The sequence below is a fragment of the Meles meles genome, chromosome 16 (genome assembly GCF_922984935.1).
Source record: "Meles meles chromosome 16, mMelMel3.1 paternal haplotype, whole genome shotgun sequence".
NCBI classification, from domain to species: Eukaryota; Metazoa; Chordata; class Mammalia; order Carnivora; family Mustelidae; genus Meles; species Meles meles.
The window spans coordinates 15,239,816-15,262,990 of record NC_060081.1 but is presented as its reverse complement, the minus strand read 5'-3'; the positions used below and the strand labels follow the sequence as shown (position 1 = coordinate 15,262,990).

General features: G+C 48.9%; 1 protein-coding gene across 5 annotated transcripts in view; it reads left to right on the top strand.

Annotated features, from left to right (window-relative positions):
• Positions 1-23,175, top strand: part of NCK2 (NCK adaptor protein 2) — a 152,341-nt gene that overhangs the window by 108,672 nt on the left and 20,494 nt on the right. For 4 of the 5 annotated variants that reach the window (XM_045980946.1, XM_045980950.1, XM_045980948.1 and 1 more), the window contains 2 exons: positions 2,358-2,599; positions 22,183-22,904. In XM_045980946.1, the coding sequence (XP_045836902.1) occupies positions 2,374-2,599; positions 22,183-22,904 (948 nt within the window). In that variant the 5' untranslated portion in view covers positions 2,358-2,373. The remainder of the gene's footprint in view (positions 1-2,357; positions 2,600-22,182; positions 22,905-23,175) is intronic. The other variant, XM_045980949.1, reaches the window with a different exon arrangement.

The following is a 23,175-nucleotide window of genomic DNA, read 5'->3' as shown; positions in this document are numbered from 1 at the left end:
ATCTCTAAATTTGGAAGTTAATTCAAGAAACAGGAGAACATGTATTATTTATAAGTCGCCTTAGCATCCAGTAGAAAGTGTCACGTTATTTAAAAATGGTGTTCGTGCCTCCATAGAGCCAATACACGTGATTCCCTCTATAATCCTAAAGTCATCCCTAGAAAGGGATGAGGAATTGTCTCTGTCAGAGGGGAAGAGAGTTTTAGTCAAGAGTCTTTCCGTTATCCCTTCCTTCCAAGTTTTAAGGAAACGCAGTCAGTCGAAGGACTGAATATCAAATTTTTTGCTGGAAGAAATACTGGGCCATCTTGTACCCAAAAAGTGCGGAGCTGCTGACACAGTTGATACCTGTATTCATCTCAGTCGTTCAGCTGTGCCTCTGCCGTTTATTCCTCCCAGAACTGACTTACCTAGATGTATAATATACTATATTTATTTCTGGTTTTAATGAACTTTATATTTTGGGATGGTTCGCTCTTGGTGTAGCCTGTTTTATGGATCCCAACAAGTATAATGACGTGTATCCACTATTATTAAAGTATCATACAGAGCAGTTTCACTCCTTTAAAAATCTTACGCTCCACCTGTTCATCCCACCCGCCTCCCTTGCCCCGGCAACCGCTGATCTTTTTACTATCTCCATTGCTTTGCTTTTTCCAGAATGTCATAGAGTTGGCATCGGTAAAGAGAAAAAATATTCATGACACTTGTTAAAGAAGGGTGAAGCAGGGGCACCTGGGTGGCTCAGTGAGTTAAAGCCTCTGCCTTCAGCTCGGGTCGTGGTCCCGGGGTCCTGGGATCAAGCCCTGCATTGGGCTCTCTGTTCAGCAGGGAGCCTGCTTCCCCCTCTCTCTCTGCCTGCCTCTGTACCTACTTGTGCTCTCTGTCTAATAAATAAATAATTAATTACTATATTAAAAAAAAGAAGGGTGAAGCAGAATTTACTGAGAGGCATTACTGCAAGGGAGTTACATTTGTGCTCAGTTCTAAATACAAGAAAGAAAAATGGGAGTTCATAGCCAAGCAGTAAGGTAGGCCATAGATGAATGGACAGTTACTGAGAGGAAACATCAGGAGGGATTCTGAATAAACTGACCTGACAGGAGTCTTCCTGAAGGTACGCCAGTTGATGGGGCATCACCTGGGTAAGAGTGGAGGATTCTGGCTAAACCAGCTTGGCAGGATTCTTGGTAAAATTGGGACACACAGAGACAATGTGGAAGTATAGAGGTTGAGGCCTAGTCTGGGAAGAAGATTCAGAGGAGCCTGACTAAAGTTTGGTCAAAGAAAGGGTCTTTGTGAGAATGAGACTGGGGGTGGCCTTTATAGAGTGGCTTCTTTACTTAACAGTGCCTTTCCATGGCTTGATAACTCATTTCTTTTTATCACTGAGTAACATTCCATTACCTTGATGTACCACAGCTTATTCATTCACCTCCTGAAGGACATCTTGATCACTTCCAAATTTTGCCAGTTATGAGTGTCCAGGTTTCAAGAGTAATTTTATTTTATTATTTTATTTTGTTAAATATTTTATTTATTTGAGAAAGAGAGAAGGAGTATGGGAAGGGGCAAAGGCGAGGGAGACGCAGACTCCCCACTGAGCAGGGAGCCCGTTTCGGGCCTTGATCCCAGGACCCTGAGATCATGACCTGAGCCGAAGGCAGATGCTTAACCGTCTGAGCCCCCCAGGTGCCCCTCAAGAGTAATTTCATATGTATGGGAAAGCTGCAAAGATAGTACAGAGCATTCCCATATATCCTTTCCTCAGTTTGCTATCTAGTGTTAACATCTCCCACAGCCATGGTACATTTGTCAAAACTAAGGGACGGCCATTGGTATGTGTTACTATTAACTACATCTTGTTCAGATTTCACTGTTGTTTCCACTGATTGCCTTTTTGTTTCAGGAGCCCGTCCAGGATACCACATTTATTTTAGTTTTAATTTATAAGAGCAGTTTGGGTGCGTGTGTACATTAAGTGCACTCGTAAAATTCAGCAGATCTTGAGACATGGCTATAAACATAGCTACAAGGAGCTGCTGTTACTTAATCAAGTGAACACATTTAATTATGACATCGTTACTTAGAATTTTTGGAAAGTTCATTTTCAGTTTTGGCCCAGCAGGCAGATTTCCCAGTGTACAAAATGAGGATTTGTTTTCTTAAGTTGCTGTCTCTAAACAGAATACTAAAGCGTACTGAAAGAAGGTCATCTTAAGGTCATTTCAAGACCCAGGAGGAAACCGGTTGCCAAGTTGTAATAAAAGCTGTCATTGCATAGTTCTTCAAGTTGATGCACAGGGTGAAGTGTTGGTTGGTTCCCTAATGAACGTCTCCAAATGTCTTGCTGGCAGAAGGACTCCACGAAAGATGACAGAAGAAGTTATTGTGATAGCAAAGTGGGACTACACAGCCCAACAGGACCAGGAGCTGGACATCAAGAAGAACGAGCGCCTATGGCTGCTGGACGACTCCAAGACGTGGTGGCGGGTGAGGAACGCGGCCAACCGGACGGGCTACGTGCCATCCAACTACGTGGAGAGGAAGAACAGCCTGAAGAAGGGCTCCCTGGTGAAGAACCTGAAGGACACGCTAGGTGAGTGCGCCCCACGAGGGAGGACCCGGATTAGAGCTGACCTGCTTCCTGTTAGGCAAGGCGAAGAAGCCTGGTGCTTTTGGAGGGGAGGGCGTTCATCCTTCTAGTTCATGTGTGTGTGTTTAAAAGGGTCTGTTTTAAAGTTGACAGCTTTCTAGTTGTCTTTGGAGAAATACCATGCTTGTCATTTCCTGGAGACTTTGGAGTCTGGAGTCATGGAAGCTGACACTTCCCTGCATGTGTCTCTGTCTCCTGGCATCCATTTTCTGGAGGTTCCTCATGGGGAATTACCATCTCCAAGGATGCCAGCCACTCTGCCCGCATCACCGCATCAGGTCTGCCGTGTCTCACACAACCCTGTCCACGCGCCTTCATGCATAGAGTGGGAAGGAGCGAAGAGCACTTTGGACCAGGTGGAATTTTCTCCTCTCCTGGACTGATGATGTCCATAGCACAGTCCTGGCCAGCGTTAGCTCAGGTGGCCGTGGGCACGCCCCAGTGTGAGGCCAGAGGCCGACAGCTGTCACTCAGGTGGGGACCATTTGTACCTCAACCCAATTTGTTTGTCACCCGGTTTTCCCATGTGCCCTGTATCCCAGCGTGACCCAGACCACCTTGAATCACCTCAGGTTAATGGTGTCCCCTCTTGTCTTAGTGCGCATACCTGATATATTTACAGTAGTGACTGCTTCAGATGACGTGTGGCAGTAACTGAGGGCCTCGCCGAAGAATGATGAGCCCCGCCGCCATTTACAGAAGTTAGTGTTACTCCTTGTATGAGCCTAATGCGGGTCGTACCTGAGGCTGCTGCTCATCACTTGAGAGTTTGCTATGAAATAAGTCAGTATGATCACCTGTGTTACATTTACTTGACTTTTCCCTTTTTCTTTGTAACAGGACGATTTGTTTCATGTGGGGCGGGAAGGGAGCAGGTCGGAAAACGAGAAAGAAAATGATACACCGAATGTAGTGGGTGTTGGGAAATAACTTGTCTAAAATTTCATGGAGTCTTGGAGAGTCTACTGAGTCTCTCTTCAGATCCACTGTAAGACTTTATTTATTGGGTAATGTTTTTGTGTTAGGTTATTTTTGTGACGTGGAAAGAGAAATGAAACACAGGCTGAGTATGAATCACGCCAGCTATCACAGAGTCTGAGGCTGATGTAGAAATTTCATTTTGCATGAGCAGTCTGATTCTTTTTCCATGAACCTGATACGCTGGTAATTTTTTTCCCAGGCAGGTCACTTGAAAGAAACGTTGTTGTCCTTTACCTATAACTCTTCATTAACTGTGGTAGAAACGCAGTTAGCATGAACAGATAAATACCTGAGCTTAATTTTATTTATTTTTTCTAATTTCAGTCTCTCGCCCAGCAATGTACCTTCTTTGGGAGCTGTTAAACATCCTTGACTTGTTTTGTTTTCTTTCTAATCCATTTTTTAAAATGTATTCTTGGTATTATAGTAAAGAATGAAATACTGAGAAATTGAATGAGATGATCGGAAGGGAAATAAGACAAAGCAAGCATTCTGAACTATCTAGAAATTCCTTGGAACACATTGTCATTTTTTTTCCTTTCATTTGGAAGAAGGAGAAAAGACAAAGCCTCAAACTGAAACCATTAACCAGGTGTCTCACTCTGTGTCTACTTTTTCTCGAGCTGTAATCCGGTTGGTGTGCTGGGAAACTGTGGACTCTCAGCATAGAGGAGCCTCACTCCATCAGCACCTCCCGGAGCCCGATGCTGAGTGCTGGGTTGGGTGCTGAAGGTACTGTGGGCTCTCAGCATAGAGGAGCCTCACTCCATCAGCACCTCCCGGAGCCCGATGCTGAGTGCTGGGTTGGGTGCTGAAGGTACTGTGGGCTCTCAGCATAGAGGAGCCTCACTCCATCAGCACCTCCCGGTGCTGGGTGCTGGGGGAACTCTGGTCTCTCAGCATAGAGGAGCCTCACTCCACCAGCCCCTCCTGGAGCTGGGTGCTGGGTGCTGGGTGCTGGGTGCTGGGCCACTGCCCCGCCCCTGACAGATGGCCACCAGCTCTGCCAGAACACTTCTACCTCGACAGTCAGCCAGTTCCATTTTTGGAGAACACAGATTGCTCGAAAGCTCTCCCTTAAATAGAATCGGAGTTTGCTCTTCTTTAACTTTTTCCCCTTGGCTCTCGAGAGCTGCCTGAGGAACGTGTGCTCCTCTCCTGAAAGGTGACAATTCCCCACCAGGCCTCAGTCGCAGTTCAGGCACGCATCTGCTTGGACACATTTGTACTAAGCATTACATGTTGTAAAAACACAAAATTGTATTTCCAACATCAGTATCTGTGGAGGGATGCTCCCCCCACCCATTTTTGTGTATCTTTATTTCGTGTTCACCATGCTGCCCCGAAGCCTTGCTTTCGTTGCACCAAGAGAGACATTGGTATTCCGGCCTGAATTTCCACTGCCCCCTTGAGCAGTACCAAAGGGAAGGGAGGCTCCCCAGCAAGAAATCCCCACAGTGGAGGGACTTCTTAATTCCCCACAGCCGGGCCTGCCACGACATCATTGTCAACAAGGAAGGTGAGAAAACCCGAGGCCCGTCCTGCTTCTCACTTGTCCCCATGGCTAAAAAGATTGGAGCCTAATGTCTGTGGCTCCCTGCTTCAAGTTTGTCACCAGCATGCTGTCCCAGTTACAGTGCGCTTTTAGTTGGTGATGCAGCCACCAGAAATTCTCTCCAGGGCGTATTAGAAGGAGTGAAAATTATGTGGAAAACTACCTGGCATTGTGTCAGCCTTCCAGTAGTTCCTCGTGGTGTCATCCACCTTTGTGATTTTTTACGGTACGGAAATCCACCTGATGCCTCAAGCCCTAGAGTAAGGTTTCCCTGGCAGGTGCCTGGTTTGGAACAAAATAGCGCTGGACTCCTCAGCAAAGTCATGGTGTTATAAATGTGTTTACATCTCTGCTGCAGAGAACTGGAACTCTGTGGAGCTCCCTCCTGCTTTCTTATACTCAGTTGCTCTGTTGAGGTCAGTGGAAAATTCAATTTAATCACATGCAATAGTTCATTAGGCTAACTTTCTAAAAAGCAGTACCTTTGACAAAAAGATCTCTGTTAGGAAAGGATTAACATTCTTTCGTTTCCTTAATAATTTATAATTGACTAAAACACTATGAGCTCTTATTTGCACATGAGCAAAACATTTAGATACCGGATCCCCTCTCATATTCAACTTTTGACCATGAATAGTCAAAGAGAACTTTTCCGCAGATAACAAGGGACAATTGTTAAGAACCCTTTCTGCCTGGCCGAGCCCACTTGATATTCTGAAGGGCTCAAACTATGCAGCTCTTCGCTCAGTGGTGAGGAGCATTGCTGGTCTACAGTCTGGCCTTGACATTGCTGCCTCGCTTATTAAATCATGCGGGTTAGGTGTTTTAAAGCCCCGTGCTACATGTTTTGAGATGGGGAAGCTGCTTCCAGGGAGGTATTTTCCAAAGATTTTCCCTCAGACTACTGAAGAACGGTTTTTGTTAAAACTTCATGGCAGCAGCTGGGACCCAGCAAAGCCCCAAAGGTTAACTCTGTTCTCAGTGGTTCACTTAAGTCCCCATGCTGCCTTAGGTTACCCAAAACGATACAGTTCCATCTAGAAGCTACCAGCAACCTCCTCCTTGTTCCAAGGCACACGTGTTCATTGCTGACCACTTCCCTGGGAGTGTGGAGCTAGAAGTTACCCACCCCCCACCGTTGTTCCCTTAGCATTTGTCCCAATGTGATCATAGCCAGGTCAGTTAGCACCATACCAGTGATTAGCACCCAGACTCCCATCTCTGATTTCAGGCCAGACCCAATTTCAAGTGCGGGATTCCAGGCCAGACCTGGGAGCAGAGGGAGGCTCTCTGATGCTAGCTAACGGTAAAATAGCCCTTGGACCCTTTGAGCTAATGCTTTCAGACAGGGAAGGGGTAGTTCCCATGGGTGAAATTCACAAGGCTCTTAGATTGACTGGGATTGACTTTGGGTGGCGAAGTGACTTCCCCAGGAACATACTACTGCTAGTCCTGGTGTGGGGCAGAGATGGGATTCTACTCAAGTTTGAATCCAAATCCAAGTTCAATACCTGGGTTTAGTGGGTGGGCATTGTGATAGAACTCCATTGCCGAGACAGGCAGTTAGAATATTAGAGGAGATTTTATTGATATCCAGTCCTTATTTTAGAGGCGAAAAACTTACTAGCAAAACTTGAATGGGATCAGAGAATTGGGCAATAATAATGTATTGACGTTAACTTCCTCATTTGGTGGTTATATTGTGGTTGTGGAGGAGAGTGTCCTTATTTGTAGAAATATACACTGAGCATTTAAGTTTGTTGGAACATCATGTAGACAGGAGAGGCTCTCAGATGGCTCAGGGAAGATGATGTTTCTGCGCCATTATTATAACTTTACGTTAAAATGAGTGGACAGATGTGAGTGGTTTAGGGACCACCCCCAAGGCTCGAAAGTTGGCTTATAGCAGAGGAGATAAAACTTGAGCTCCCCCCACACCCCCCTCCGATTTGTCTAGACATCTACTTACCCTAAATTTGGCACCAGCCTTTCAGAGATCAGCATTGTCACTGAGCATCTGTTGCCATTGTACTTAAAACATAAAAATAATACCAGGTGTAGATGTGTCCAACCGATGCTCATCAGAACGGTTGCCCACAACTTGATTCAGAACTTTTCTGTAATTATCCAGAATTCTCTCCTTGCCACTAGCTCGCAAATGAGGGAATCCGTGCTGCCGGCTAGATGAGCCCGGACTATTTTGAGTCAGTTCATTGTATGCTTTTTTTGTTGACGTAGTGATGGGGAGAGTGATGGTCAGAAGTGATCTCCTGGGCTCACCACCTCTGTGACTGTGTGGACTATGAGGGAATTCTCGTTTCGAGACCACAGGATTGTGGATCTTTGCCATGCTTATAAATATGCTCAGTGGCCTTGAGCCAGGTCAGCTGGTCAGTTAAAAATGAGTGGTGAGTAACGAGTGCCCCAGCCCATGGTTGTGGGAACTGAGCCTGAGTCTATACTGTCCCTTCCTTGCCCTGTCCCTGGGAAATCCCTTCAGAGCTGCATTATCTCCTGCTGAGCGACCTTTGGAAACAATAACCAAAGCCTTTGAAACAGAGATGCAAACATTATGTGGGGATCAGCGTGGTGTCATAGGGTATGTGTGGATCAGAAGTGGGACCCTGACTGGATGGCATTTCATCTGGTGGGATAGGAAGAAAGGATAAGGTTCATTCCCTGGCTTTCTGAAGTTTGTGCGAACTGGGAAAATGACACCGGCAAGAATAAGCAGCCCTCAGTCAAGCTGTGGCGCTGTGTCATCCTGTGTCATTGGGAACTGCAGCGTGGGCCTCTGCCCTACCCTTCATGGAGCCATATGCATAGTGGTTTCGATCATCTGTAAAATGGGGTAAGTGACTGTTTGTCTCCTGTGATTGTTGACAATTGAAGTCATTCAGTGAAGGATACCCAGGCTGAGTGCACCCTTGGGAGAGCAGATGGGGCTTCAGATGAGGAAGGGAGAACAAAAGCCAAGATTTGGAGGCTGGAAGCCAAATTGTATTGGAGGACATTCAGGGAGCTAGTTGGACCGGGGTGAGGGAGAGCATAGGGGTGTCCTCAGGGATCTGGGTACCCCACACAGCCGGCCCTGAACATCAGGCCCGGTACCATTTAGAAAGGGAACCCCCAAGAGTTGCACTGTGGTGGACAGAGATGTCCATCAGGGCGTACGGGAGGCAGCGTGGTCCTGGTCCTCAGAAAGGGTCTGCAGGGGGGGCCCGTCTGTCTGCGGGAGGCTGGGAATGAGGCCTCAGGGCCACCCTGGGGTGATGTCCTAAGTCCTGAGCTCAGCAGCAGAGGGGATTTCACAGGAAAACCCCAGGACTCAAGTTGAGTGGGTATGAAGCAGCTAGGAGGAGTGCTAGCCACAGACAACTCCAGGGTTCTAAGCCTGAATGAATGTCCAGCGGAGAATTCGAGAAGTAGGAAGAGAAACGGGGCCACGAGGACAAGACCTGTTTGAGTTTGACTGACGGCAGGACACCTGTGGAAACGTGCAGTGGGATGCTTCAGGCAAAATTCAGATGCTTGTGATAACATACTTCCTATTTTTAAGGGAATTTTAGTTTTGGACTTCTATATAAATACTTGTATCCAGGGCCCGCAGTGGAGACCTGACATTTCTTCGGTCGCATGTTAGGGACGTCAGATAGGCTGTCAATGTTTCTGTTGTCCTGAGGACTGGTCCCAGGCCTCCAGTCCCCTTGGGAGCGTGGTCACCACAGCCGTGCCCTGGCAGAAGAGCCTTACGGCTCCCTGAGCCCTCATTCCCCATGCTCCTGACATTCCCTGCAGGAAGCCCCCCGCCCCCGCACCGCACCCTGTAGTCAAACCAAAAGCGAATGCCGCTAAAAAATTCAGACCAGGACCCCAAAGTGGATTTCATGTGCATGCTGCCAGTGATCAGAGGGTAGTAACCCTCTCTCTGAGTGCCTCGTTGTGCCCTATAGCATGCTCAGTGCCCGCATGCATTTTTGTTTTCATCTTCACAGTAACGCGAAGAGGGGCATGCTGACACCCTGGTTCCCCGTGTGAAAACACGGACACCGGGAAGTTAGGGATGTGCCCAGGAACACGCAGTAAGGGACAGGGTTGGAATTCACATCACGTCTGCCCGACTTCAACCTCTATTGTTGATCAGCTGCTAGAATTGGGGGTTCAGATCGGGCAGGGTTGGAGACACACACAGTGCCTGCCAGTGAAATCCATCCCTCCCTGGGTCCCTGCCCACACAGCCCTTGTTTCCTGCCACTCTTGCTCTGCTAGGGGACCAGCTCCTTCGGTGAGCATCGTTTTCTCCCTGACCCCAAGAGAGTCACTTAGTAATTCTGTCCCGTTCCTTCTGTGGAGGTGAGCAAGAGCCGTTCATTACAGTGATTTAGAGGCGAATGTCACGGGAATGTGTCTCCTTGTCTGTACATTGATTATTTTATTTCGGGAGCCGTTTCGCCAGCGGCAAGCCTGGAACTGCCCATACTGGGCACATACATTTCAGCCGTCTTGGCCACTCAGTTTCTTGGATGACCCAGGTCTCTGCAAACAGGTATTCCTCAGCCTTGTAATCTCTGAGATGCTGGTACTTTCTTTTTTTTTTTTTTTTTTTTTAATATTTTATTTATTTAACAGAGAGAAATCACAACTAGGCAGAGAGGCAGGCAGAGAGAGAGGAGGAAGCAGGCTCCCTGCGGAGCAGAGAGCCCGACGTGGGGCTCGATCCCAGGACCCTGAGATCATGACCTGAGCCGAAGGCAGTGGCTTAATCCACTGAGCCACCCAGGCGCCCCGATGCTGGTACTTTCTAAAACCACCATCTAACACGGCATTCTTGTTTTTAAAAGCCTGGAAAATATGAGAAAGAACAAATCACCTGTGATCTCCTCACCCAGAGCTCATCCCTGGGTCTGTAATCATCTGTGTCTGTTTTCTCAGTATTTATACACGTATGTAATCAGAATCACGTAGCACAGGTGACTTCTTGCTGTTACTAATACTGGCTGTGGTGCTGGCATTAGTCCAGGAGATACCGAGCTCTTTCCGCGAGGCACGTATGCTGGTATCAGCATGTGCCGGAAGGGAGATTGACCACATGAGTTTGACGTACACTTGCTGGCTGTCAGTGGCCGGGGGGCTCCCCAAGTTCTGAATATTTAATCCACCGTGCTAGAGGAGAAGCTGATTCTTTCCGGTGCGCCTGTCACAGAAGAAGTTTGTTTCCTCGGTGGAATGTTCTTCAAGAGTAAGAAGGTCACTTAAACCTGATTCCTATAGGAGCTATGTCATTCCATGAGGGACCTGTTCTTTGTTTCAAGAAAGTGCAAAGCCAAACCATTTCCCACGAAAAGTTTGTGCATAACATGTGGAAAGACTAAGGTAACTTCATTTGATCTTTTTTTTTAATCCCAGTTAGGTAGCATACTCTGTTCTGTTAGTTTCAGGTGTATAATACAGTGATTCAGCACTTTCCTCCATAACCCAGTGCTCATACGACAGCTCACGCCTCAGTCCCCATCACCTGTTTGAACATTGGACTCCTCCCGCCAATTGTCATTCCCTTGCAGTAACAAAACAGGGAGTGCGGGTTCTCAGAGTTCCATGCTCGGTGGGTTTCCTTTCTGGTCTTTGTATAATCTACCGTTGTTATGAACGTGAATACCTACACGTCTTATACTTTGGAATTCTTTAGGATTCTGTCTTGGGAGCTCCTTCCCAATAGAAATGACCTGCCAAATGTATTGCCCACATAATCTGGAAGCTTCTACGGCAATTGTGGTGCCAGCGACCCAAAATACACTGGGACTTGTTTTTGTATATCTTAAGCGTCCAAGTATTTAGAACCAAAAATGTAAAACAACTCACAACAGATTAGCGGGAGGATAATTAGAGAGGAGACAGATTGTTAAAAAGAATGCTAACGAGAGAAAGGCCAGGAGAGGTGAGGGGAAGTGAGGAGGGGTCCGTACCCCGAGGAGACCAGGAGAAGCAGGCGTGTAGTCACGTGGGGGTGTGCGAGAGGCACTGTGCTCTGTCCCTTGGGCCGGCCGCTACCCCTTGTCCGAGGAAGGACGAGAACACAGGTTAAGTATTTCCCAGAAACCGATGTCTTGTACGCTGCTTGTTAAAATTAGCACTTTCTGCTTCGATTTTCTAAAGAACATAGGGAACACCCTTTCTTGACTAAAGAGTTACTCATGTGGGAGCTTCAAGTTTTAGAACAGAGAAACGTGAACGAAAATGCCTAGGAATTAAAGTAAAATCCTCTTACCATGTTTCTAACCGCATTTCCCCATATGGCACCCTCTCTTTTTTAGACCCTTTCCATATGTCTCCAACATTCCTTCTCGCTGTTACATTTTTGTGTCCGTCCCCTGGGGGCAGGCATGGGGTGCGGAGAGTGTATTTGTTTACTCGCATGTGCTGCGCTGCCTGATGCTGAGCCCCCTGGATCCCTGCAGGGCCCACCTGGGTGCCTCCTTGTGGTGCCTCCTCCTGCTGCGCCCCTGCCTGGCGCTCAGCACTGGAATGTTCTGCCGGGCTCCTGCCTGACTCCCACCCTAGGCTGGAGTGTGGCTGGCGGGCTGCAGGCGGCCTGCTGCCGTGTCTTCATGCCTCCTCCACTCTGCTGCGAACTCTCGGACTCCCCGCACACCCCCAGTTGGCCCAGTGGTTCTTGCAGCCGGGAAGCCACCTGGAGGGCGGCTCTTCGTTTTTAAGGCTAGAGCCATCGTGTTTCCCGAGAGCGGGCTGTTCTGAGGCGGCTGTTTGCAGGGGAGTCTCGCCTGATTTTGTATTTTTGGTTTTTCAGGGAGCAGTCCCGTGGATGGTCTGACGTGGAACACTGGAGTGTTTATAAGTAGAGCATGAATATTAGTAGTAAAGTGGTCGTGGTTCTCAGGCTGCTAATTTAACCCAGCTGAATCCATAATGTTTAACCTAAGTGCTAAGAAAAATGCTGCTGGTGGCCATTTGGACACCTCGCAGTTCTTCCATGTTTTGTTTTTTTTTTCTTTTCTTTTATCCTAATGTGTATAGTTACGTTTAAAAAGTGGAATTCAGACGAATTCCACTTGGGCTCTCTGTAGAACCCTCAAATGCCAGAATGAGGCTCGAAATGACCTGGTCTAAGCTTTTCTACGAAATCGGGCAAACTGAGCGACGTGCTCAAGGTCGCAAGGCTCATTCACAGCAAAGCCAGGCAGCTCCACACGCAGATAAGGGAGGGCCTGGAGGCCAGGAGCCCAGGGACATCAAAGGCCCCGTCTTGGAGCATGGGTGGGGACGGCCCAGCATCGTAGTAACTGGTGTCTGCCCTGTCCAGGGCAGCAGGTGAACGCACGAGCCTTTCTGCTCATCCCTGCTTGGAAAACAGGACTCCTTTGTCGCCCTGTGCGAAGGCCCATTTTGCATCGATCATGCATTCCCTCTTGTGATGACCTGGAGAGCAGGTGTGAGGTTGAGGGCCTGACCCCTCCCCGCCCAGGAGCATTTTGAGAAGAAAACAGGCATGTGCACACCCCTGTTGGGAAAACACCACCTGTGTTCTTCTCCACTTGCCCCTGCCTTTGCCTTCAACCAGAGCAAAAACCTTGGGTGTTTTACTAACAGCAATAGGCACAGTGATGGCTGTCACTTGGTCTCTGGCTGTGTCTTAGACACTGCGCTTTGTGTGCTCCCTCGTTACTGGGCCCACCTAACAGCCCACAGGGGCCTCCGATATCCTCCTACTACCGACGAAGAAGCCGAGGGATAGAGCTGCTGCAGAATCACTGAGGTCCACGGCTCGTGGGTGGCAGAGCCGGGCTTGGAACGCAGGCGGCAGTTGGCTCTGTCGTCTCTGCCAGCCATTGCCCCCTGTGTCTGCCCAGCGAGTGCGCCGTCCCTTTGCTCATTTGCATGTATTTACCATATTTCATTTCACTTAGCAGGTACGGCCCTGTACACTCGCATGCGTTCTGAGTTTCTGCCAGTGGATTAACGCGCTCAGGAACGTGGCAGCCTGTCTAGCTGAGCTGCGCCACGTCTCGTATACCCCTTTGCATATTCAGAAATGCCTGTGCTCATGGGTCGGGAGTAGGTGTTGAGGGGTACTAAATATGTATTTTTAATTAAAAATTATAATGAAAATGTAAAAAAAATTTTTTTCATTGGCATCTGTGTTACCATTCGGCTTTCACATTTGATAGAAAAATCCTATACCATAAATGATTTTTTTCCCCAGACTTAAATGTTCGACCGTGTTATTTGCCTGCCTGCTAACACATGGACAGGCTTTCTGACGCCCAAAGAAGGGAATTCCAGCTCAGATCCCCAGACGCATAGCCCCACGTGATGGTGGGCCCTCTGCTTCGGCACCTGTCTCTGAGCTAGCTCCTGGGAAGGCTGCCCATTGGAAGAGGGACCACCTGGGCAGAGGGGTGGCCAATAGTCACTCTGTCCCTCCCTCGGCTGACAACCCCTACCCGGACAGTAGGGGTTTGCCTTGGGTAGGGCCTTCCATCTACCCATGTCCCTCCCCCTTCCCGGATTGGGAGGTTTGCTCATTGTGATAACAGTCTGCTTCTCAGCAATGTCTTAACACTGCTGATAACATAGCGGGGTGTCATTGGAGAGATCAGTCCAGAAGGACCGATCAGTGGCTACGGAATCCTGGTGGTGAGATGGGAAGCAGAGCTTATTAACTGAGCAAACACTCACTGGATGTCGGGCCCTGAGGTCACAACGGGATGAAACACCATCTTTCTCAAGGAGATAAATATAGCACGGGGTGGGCACTGAAATCGAGGTGAAATTGAGTATGACGGCGTGTGGGGGTGATGCGACCTCATTTTAGTGTTTGCAGATCTTAGTGCTGACCAGGGGTTTGGGATCAGCTGTCGCCTTCCTGTGAGGGAAAGGCCGACAGGAAGCTAGTTCCTCGCTGACCCTGAGTCCTGCCCACGAGCCCATGGTGTTTCCCAAGGTCATACTGTCTGCGGTCTGGCCATGGAGATGCAGACTAACTAAGCTTTTGGAAAGAACCTTCGTTGTCATTTTTGAAAGCTAGATTCAAACCCCTAGAGGAAGAAGGTTTCCTGGCCAGCTTTCTGTTCTAGCCTCCTTTGTTTCTAGCCCAGCCTGGCTATCAGAAGGATGGATGCTCCCTGTTGTCAAACCACGTGTCAAAGGCACGTGGATGGGAACTGTGGCACCCAACAGCAATGACGATAAGGCTGGGATTTTTTGCAAATGAAGCTGTTGCCCAAAGAGATACAAAAGGTGCCAAGGATGTATTTAGTCCTTTGTCTCACAAATGGTTAGAAAGTTATTGTTTCCGCTTCTTTCAGTCTATCTGGTTCCTAATGGTGAGTCTCGAGGGTAGGTGGAATTTTTTTCTGCCAGTGGGACACTTGGAATTCTGAGATTTAAGTTGACAAGCTTTTTGCTTGGCCCGACACAGTTCTGCCAGCCTCCACTGTACACATCTTCGCCCCAGCACGGCTGAGCCCTCTGGCCTCGTCCTACATCCCACTACTACATCCCACGCTGGGCCTCTGTAGCGTGGCCCCACAGCCTCCTTCACGTCCGGCTCACAGCCCTGTGCAGCCTGTCTCCTCTGTCCCCATGCTGCCTCTCCTCTCCGGAACTCATCCGTGGTCAGCAGTTGGCAACATGTTTAGCCTCCGTGTGACCTGTATGACAAAAGGAACAGAGGCTCCCTGAATCAGCTGAATGAGGAATTTATGCTCAAGTCTCCTTTGACTTAGATCTGGCCTCGTCTGAAGTAAGCTGGGCTGAAGAGCCTACCCCGCTCTTGAGCTGTCTGTGGGGTTTCTCTGACAAGCCATGCCGAAGATACCGGCCACAGTGATTCACTTGGGACCATCCTAAGTCAAACACACTGGGCCCCATCAGATTAAGGTTCGATGGTGTGGTTTGGTTAAGCCTGATGTCCGTGGCCACCCCCATGGTGGCCACATGATGACTCTTGCAGTAATTATTTTCAGCCCAGGATACTCTGGGCCTCAGAAGCAAGTACACCAGCCCAGCCGTTAACCGTGACATGGTGGGAACGGTGGTCTGCACCCCCACCATCCTACCCTCACTCTCATACCCAAACCTGGGTGCTCCCAAACTACAACTGTTCTCTTTTTGACATTCTCACCCAAATATAGCACTTTGCTAAGTGGGAATCAACAGTTTGGCATACTGAAGGAGGTGGGCTGGGAGGAGTAAGTGCAGGGGATGGGCGGTTGTATTTTTTCTGCACTCTTTATTAAAGTGACAAAGTCAAATCAAAAGTAGATAGGGTAAGAACAAAAAGAAGAGGAAAATTTCAAAAGGGAATCTGGTGGCTCACATCATTGGGAAGTATGGCAGGACCCAGGGACTCTTTTTCTCATTCTGGGCCTCATCCCTGCTCAGCCCTTCATTTTTCAGACTTCTATAAACGTGGGCAACTCCCGATGGCTAGGGCTGGTGCTCGCCCATCACTGTGGCAGATCTGGGTCATGGGTCCCCCACAGATGGCCCGGTTGGGGTGCAGATGGCCCTGCTGAAGCCACAAGAAGAGGAGTCTTGTGGAATAAGGGAAGGGATAAAGGATACTCAACAGTTGAAAGCAGCAACAGAGGACCACTACATTGATTTTAATGGGTCACTCCTCAAAACATCGGAAGTTTAGTAAATTTGAGAGGTTTTTTTCCCCCTTTATATAGGAAATATTTTGATCATAAATTTCAGCACGGGTGCAAGCTAATCTTCTGACGTAGCCAAAAACACCAGATGCAAATTAAATGCACATAAAGCACCAAAAGCTATGAGAAGCCAAACATTAAATATATTCCGACCTTATATGAGAAGTTACTTTGGACACGGTGTACCCTAATCAAACCTTGGCAGATCTCCTTAGCATTTAATAATAAAAGCTCTTTGTAACTTTCAGTCGACTCTTGTAATAGGCTCTAACCCTAATGGGGGAAATGCCCACAAATAGTGACCTTACTGTAAATGGCATTTTAGGTACAAGGAGGCTTTCTAGTTAAATCTGGTTTACGCTGCAGATCTGATAAATAATGAAAGTAAAATGTCTTCACCATAGACCTCCTAAACTTGGGTGCACAATGTCTGAATGAATCGACTTGAATATACTTCTAAACTATCCTATTTGTATGACATTTTGTTAAATCTCCAGAGCTCCAGCTGGCAGGTGACACTTAGAGCATGTTTTGAAGTCGTCTGTTACAACATCTGTCTTCAAAGGAGCATTTAAGCGATTTTGACTTGAAAATCAGCAACATTAATAATGTATGACATATTCAAGCTTTTATGAGAACTCCACCTTTAATGTATGTAATTTTATTCAAGAAAAGTTAAAATGTTCTCATTATCGTCAATGAAAATGTAACTCAGGATTAGAGACCCAGAGCTTGGTGTAAGAAAATCATCACGAAAGCTGAAAAGTGGTTAATGTTTGGAACCAACTCACCTGTTTGCCCCTTCAAATCATATTTTTATTACTGTTACTAGATGCAGATAAAACTCATGGAACAAACTGTGGCGGGTCTTTAACGTGACAGCTACGGAGGGGTCCTCTGTCGAGGAGCTTGTTCACGTCCTTCCTCGGCTGTAATCCCCGTCCATCCCAGGCAGCCCCGTGCTCATGGGTCCACACCCTTCTCTCCAGCCTGACTGCTAACTTCTGTCCAGCCTGGAGTCCTGGGCCAGCGTCTGGGTTCTCCAGGACTTTTACCCATCTCCATACGTGGAGACTGTTGTCCAGCACCCTCCTGCCCAGGACCGCTGGTGGAGCAAGGAGAACGTTGGAGCTGCTGGTGGGTTGGGGGAAGGAGGCTGGGAGGAGTGGACCCCAGTTGTTCTGAGAGCCTTGTCTCTAATATGGAAGTTAAAATCCCAGTCCCTCCTGAGCACGTGCCACTTGAAACGTCTTTTTCTTTTTTTTTTTTTTCCACAATGATTTCCATTCCTCCTTTGTTCTTTTCTCTGTGCATAGGTGTTGCAGTGTATACGTTATTGAACAGGCCGTAGAGAAAGCCATTACTTGGTGAAAAAATGTTAGCATGCCAGCCATCATGGTTATCTGACAGTCCCATTCTAGATATTCTCACCCATAATATGGTTCACCAGAACACAGCACAGCAAAGCCTCCAAAATGCTCAGGCACCAAATAAAATCCATGCAGTTGGATTTTATGATTAACAGGAGAACAGAAAGAAAAGCCCATCATTTGAAGTCATGCCAGATCTTGCCAAAGCACACCAGTATCCGCCCCCCCCCCACACACACACTTCAGGTCCCCTGTCTTCAGTCCTGAACTCCCTGGTATCCCACCTGTTTCCAGGTCCCATACCCAAGGGGGTGAGGGAAGGGGAGGGGTATGGCCAGGTAGGGCAGCTGGGTACAGCTCTTGGGTCCTTCTTCCTGTCTGCAGCCTGGCTATCCTAGGGATTCATGATTGGGCCAAAGGAGCAGTCCCCGTGGGAAGGTGTGTTCTCCCAAAATACCACACAGAGAGGGCATGAGTAGAAACACTGGTTAATGAGGACTTCCGGTCTGCCTCGTGGGGTTAGTTATTGTTTACTTACGGTAGGTAAAGATTGCCTGAGACATTGCAAAAGAGTGTAAGGGTTTGCCTCGCCTGCTGGGAGAACACGTAACGTTCTATGAGAAAGAAAAAATCACATCGTCTTTGTTAGAAAATCAAAAACACACATTGATGAGTTTAAGGTGCTCTTGCTAGAACCGGGAGAAGTACGTGGTGTGACTTCAGTGAAAGAAGAAACAGCAGACGGTGTGTGGGGAAATAGCCGCAGAGAAAGCGGGGGTGGGGGACTGTGGAATGCCCACCCTGCCTCCAAGTCCCTAACAGATTTGCCTTTAAATTAGAGAGAGAGATTGCTTGGGGCCTGGACCCACGTGGTTGGGGGGGGGGGTGGTTTGAGTTGGGGCTGGTGGGCACAGCAGCCCAGCGGGCTGTGAGACGTCCGTGAACCACACTGCCGGCTCTGCATTCACAGATTTCCCTCTGAGCCTTTGAGATCTCCCAGCTGCCACATGGCGGTGGCCCCGTGGCCTCGTGCTTACTCGGGATACGTTTCTAACCCCACATCTTCACTCCCTGAACCTCAGCCCTGCTTCCACCTGGAGACACGGGCCATTTCCTTTCCCGAGGACCAGAGGAAGCACTTATCACGGGGTTTGGAGGCTTGATATGGAAAGTGAGGGTAGACTTCTGACAGCCTGCAGTCCTCACGCATTTCCCATAGCAATCATGGTACAGGGTCTGACAGCACATGGTCTTACGGATTCAGTAGGCTTTTATTGGTGCACGAGTCCGCACCACTTCACTGGCTGCATGTGTTGGGCCAGTTCCCTGATCCCCTCAGCCTCAGTTTCCCCATCTGCAGAAATAGGGGGATGCTCACTTTGTCGCATGGCTGTTGATCTGAGTGTTCAGATCATGTGGGTGTCGGGAAGGCCAGCTTCCTCCCTATTCCCAGACATCTGTCTCTTGAATTTCCCTGCCTCAGCAACTGCCTGTGACCTTGCTCCCAAGCAATAATATTTCTCAGGTGCCAAAAGCTTGCCAGGCGAGCTTTCTATTTTGGTGGCCATCTGGTGTTGGTAACATGTTGCCAAGACTGTTCAGAGGACTTTGGTCCTCTCCTGGTAAAATACCTGTTTGGGAAAAAAGAAGTGCAAGGCCCTTACTCAGAGTAGTAATCGTTATTCACAGAGTCCTTCGTGTGCCTTGTATTGCAGTCTGCCTTTATTACCTGTTAGGGGCCAAATTATATCCCCCAGAATGGATACGTTGCATCTTGACCCACCAGTTATGTCAGTGTGTGGCTGGACTTGGTAAAGGGCCTTTAAAGAGGTCACTGAGTTAAAACGAGGTCTTTAGGGTGGATCCAAGTCTGATGTCACTGGTGTCCTGTACGAAGAGGAAATCAGGGCACAAAAGTGCAACAAAGAGAAGGCCATGGAAAGACACAGCAAGAAGGCAGCCACCTGTCAGCTAACAAGGGAGGTCTCACTAGCCCCCAGAACTGTGAGAATATAGATTTCTGTTTAAGCCCCACGATCTGTGGGGTACCCTGTCATGACAGCCCAGCTCACTAATATGGTGCCACTACTGTCCACGGTTTATGAGTAAGAGAACGAAGACACACACTGAGTAACTTGCCCAAGAGCACACAGCTAATAAGTGGCCTGCTTGGAATCTCCTGTGAGCCGGGCTCTCGGTCGCTTTGCCGCATTCCATGCCCCCCTCCCCTACGAGGGTTGCCTCAGAGACTGGATCACATTAGAGCTGTAAAACAGGTCTAACTTTCCGTGGTGTGCTTGCTATGCGGAGTGTTCCAATCTTGATAAATTTAAGCTCCATGCAGGCAAGAAACATGTCTGTCTCATTTTTCTTAGTCTCCCCAAAGTCTAGGAAGGTGCTTGGTAAAAACTCAGGGGCTAAAGTAATTATTTTGTGCTTGAAGAGTCAGCAAAGTCACAAGCTCATAAGTTGGTCATAAAGTGGCTTTGACAATGTACCATGAGGTCTAAGGTCTAATGCTGGGTTTTCTGCTGGTCTTGGCACCTTTCTGTGCCAATGAATATTCTAAATCCTGCACTTCTGTAGGTGTTTTGTCAAGTAGCTTTCATTACTCACAGATTTGAAAAGGTCTATTAGAAAGTTATCTGTAGGGGCGCCTGGGTGCTCAGTGGATTAAGCCTCTGCCTTTGGCTCAGGTCATGATTTCAGGGTCCTGGGATCGAGCCCCGCATTGTGCTCTCTGCTCAGCGGGGAACCTGCTTCCCCCCCACCTCACCTTTCTCTGCCTGCCTCTCTGCCTACTTGCCATCTCTCTGTCAAATAAATAAATAAAATCTTAAAAAAAAAAAAAAAAAAAGGAAAGTTATTTGTAGGAGCACCTAGGTGGCTCAGCCAGTTAAGCATCCACTCTTGGTTTCGGCTCAGGTCATGATCTCACGGTCATGAGATGGAGCCCCGCACTGGGTTCTGCGCTCAGCAGGGAGTCTGCCTGAAGATTCTCTCTATCTGTCCCTCCCCTCACACACACACACTCTCTCTCTCTCAAAATAAATAAATCTTTTTTTAAAAAGTTATTTGTAAATATTATTTCTTAAAGTCTCGTTACCAGTAGAAATTTTCCTCTGCCTGGTCATTGCTGCCTTAGCATGCCGACTCCTTGATGAGGCTTAGAATACCCTGGTGCCTGAGCCTTCTGGACAGAAGTGTACTTTCCTGAGTGGTCTGCCTTCTAGATTCTGGAGCTGGTGAATCCCACATAGGTTTGAAATCACATGAAAGATTCATTTGAAGATTTAGAGGTTCATGCTTTCATGTAAAGTGAGTTAACTTGTAAGTGGAAGTCTAAAATCATAACTTGGTTTCATACCCTGGTTTACGTTCGTATTTCCTACCTGCTTAAATAAAAATGTTGTATATTTAAAAAAAAAAAAATTCTGCCGAAGCCATTCGCTAAAGAATTGGTGTGTCTGCCTGAAAGCCTTGTGAGTGATCCCTTCATGCCGCTGGGCTGTCACCTCGTGCGTGCGGTCCGAGGGCCTTACAGTGGCCAGGCCCCACTGCTGGCAGTAAGGGTGGGGCAGCTGAGCCTGAGCCTGGAGGTGTGGGGGTGCTGGTCTAGGAGGCGGTGCTCAACACCCCACAGTAGACAGTGGTCCCGAGGCAACGTTCTGTTCCTCTTGAACTCCTGCCTGCTCAACAAGGGAGTAGAAGCAAAGGTAATCCTTAGGATCATTCTGTCTTTACTCCATTTAAAGGAAGAAAATGAGAGGTACAAGCTCCACCCATAAAAGTGCTTTGGTGTCATTTGTGGGGGTGGGTATCTGCAAATGGCCAGTTTGCATACCATCAAAATCCCCACTGACAAGTTAGAGGTATTGTGGAGCTGGTGGCGGGCAGCTGTCTATCAGGCAAAGCTGGGGAGCCTGCCCGATCTGCGAGGCTAGTGGCCCCTGTGGCTCTGAGCGCCGATGTACCTTCCTCCCCTAGGCTCACTCCTCAGGAAGGTTCCGGAATTCTCTATGTTCTACCGGGCTGAAACACTTTTACCTTAGAGCTTTTCCCACTGTTTTCCCCTTGCACAGGAGGAAGTAAGTTTCCCACTGCAACTCAGTACTCATCATTCCCTTATGTAACTGAAGCTTCAGACCCTGCTCGATGCACTTTGAGATTTTCTTATTCCCTTAAAGAAAACCCAAACAACTCAACACACACGAACAAGATGGTCACAACCCATTAAATTGGTTTTATGATCCACTAGTGGGTTTTGAATCACCACATGAGAAATTCTGCCTTAGGCTTAACAGATGAACTAATTTTTTCCTAATTGGCTCATCACAACATGTGGGAAATGAGTCTCTTGTTTTGAGAGGACAGAATTGCAGGAAGACGAGAGGAGGAGGAGGAGGGTATTGGTTTGCGCCCAGTGGGGCCAGTCTGCTGCCAGACAGCTCTCGGAGGGCCCAGAGTGTCCCCAAAGTGGCGTAGGCGTTGGGTTGGCGAGGTGGGAGCTGGGCAGGCATCTCTGACCAGTCCTAGACTTAGAGCAGGTCTGAGCTCATCAGTCCAACTTCCTGGTGGGTACGAAGGCGGAAGACATCCTGTCTAAGACACTCTACCTTATTTTTCTCTAAGAGGGTCACAGGAATTTTCTAAAAAGTAGCATCCTTCCGAAGGAAGCTAGCTCTCTGCTCTTTTGTAATTTTTTTGCATTGCTAGTACTCTGGCAATCTTTCCCAAGTGAGTGAGCGGGGGGAGGTGTAGAAATCCCCAGCTTTTGCAAAGGTGCACTCCAGCTGCACCTCCCTTTGCTGGCTATGGCTGTAGCGTGTGCCCATTGTGGCTTTGTCTCCCTCCTGCCCCCCGGTGTGTCAGAGGGTTGGGGAAGGCTTGTCTGAGCACCAGGGATGCCCCGTGCGTGCCCACTGAGCCCTTGCTGTGTCTCCGCAGGCCTCGGCAAGACCAAGAGGAAGACGAGCGCGCGGGATGCGTCCCCGACGCCCAGCACGGATGCCGAGTACCCCGCCAATGGGGGCGGCGCCGACCGCATCTACGACCTTAACATCCCCGCCTTTGTCAAGTTCGCCTATGTGGCGGAACGGGAGGACGAGCTGTCCCTGGTGAAGGGGTCACGTGTCACTGTCATGGAGAAGTGCAGCGACGGCTGGTGGCGAGGCAGCTACAATGGGCAGATTGGCTGGTTTCCCTCCAACTATGTCCTAGAGGAGATGGATGAAGCAGCCGCCGAGTCCCCCAGCTTCCTGAGCCTGCGGAAGGGCGCCTCCATGAGCAACGGCCAGGGCGCCCGGGTCCTACATGTCGTGCAGACGCTGTACCCCTTCAGCTCGGTCACCGAGGAGGAGCTCAATTTTGAGAAGGGGGAGACCATGGAGGTGATTGAGAAGCCCGAGAACGACCCTGAGTGGTGGAAGTGCAAAAACGCCCGGGGGCAGGTCGGCCTGGTCCCCAAAAACTACGTAGTGGTCCTAAGCGACGGGCCCGCCCTGCACCCCTCGCACGCGCCGCAGATAAGCTATGCGGGCCCCGCGTGCAGCGGGCGCTTCGCGGGCCGAGAGTGGTACTACGGGAACGTGACGCGGCACCAGGCCGAGTGCGCCCTCAACGAGCGGGGCGTCGAGGGCGACTTCCTCATTAGGGACAGCGAGTCTTCGGTAAGTGCCCCGGGGTGGCAGAGGCCTGGCAGCCACAGTGTACTCATCTCCATGGCTACATGGTGCCCCGCGCTGGTCAGCTCCCTTCCCTGTCCACACACGGCCCATAGCCAGAGCACGTCTTCAGCTCCAGGTAGCCTAGAGCCCCCATATCTGGGGCTCCAGTTAAGCTCAGGGAATACGATTTGCCTGTAAACCCACGTAAGGTTGCTGCTCTGTAATAGACTTATGTCTGCCATGGGGATGGGAACCCAGCTGGGGACAGTGGTCG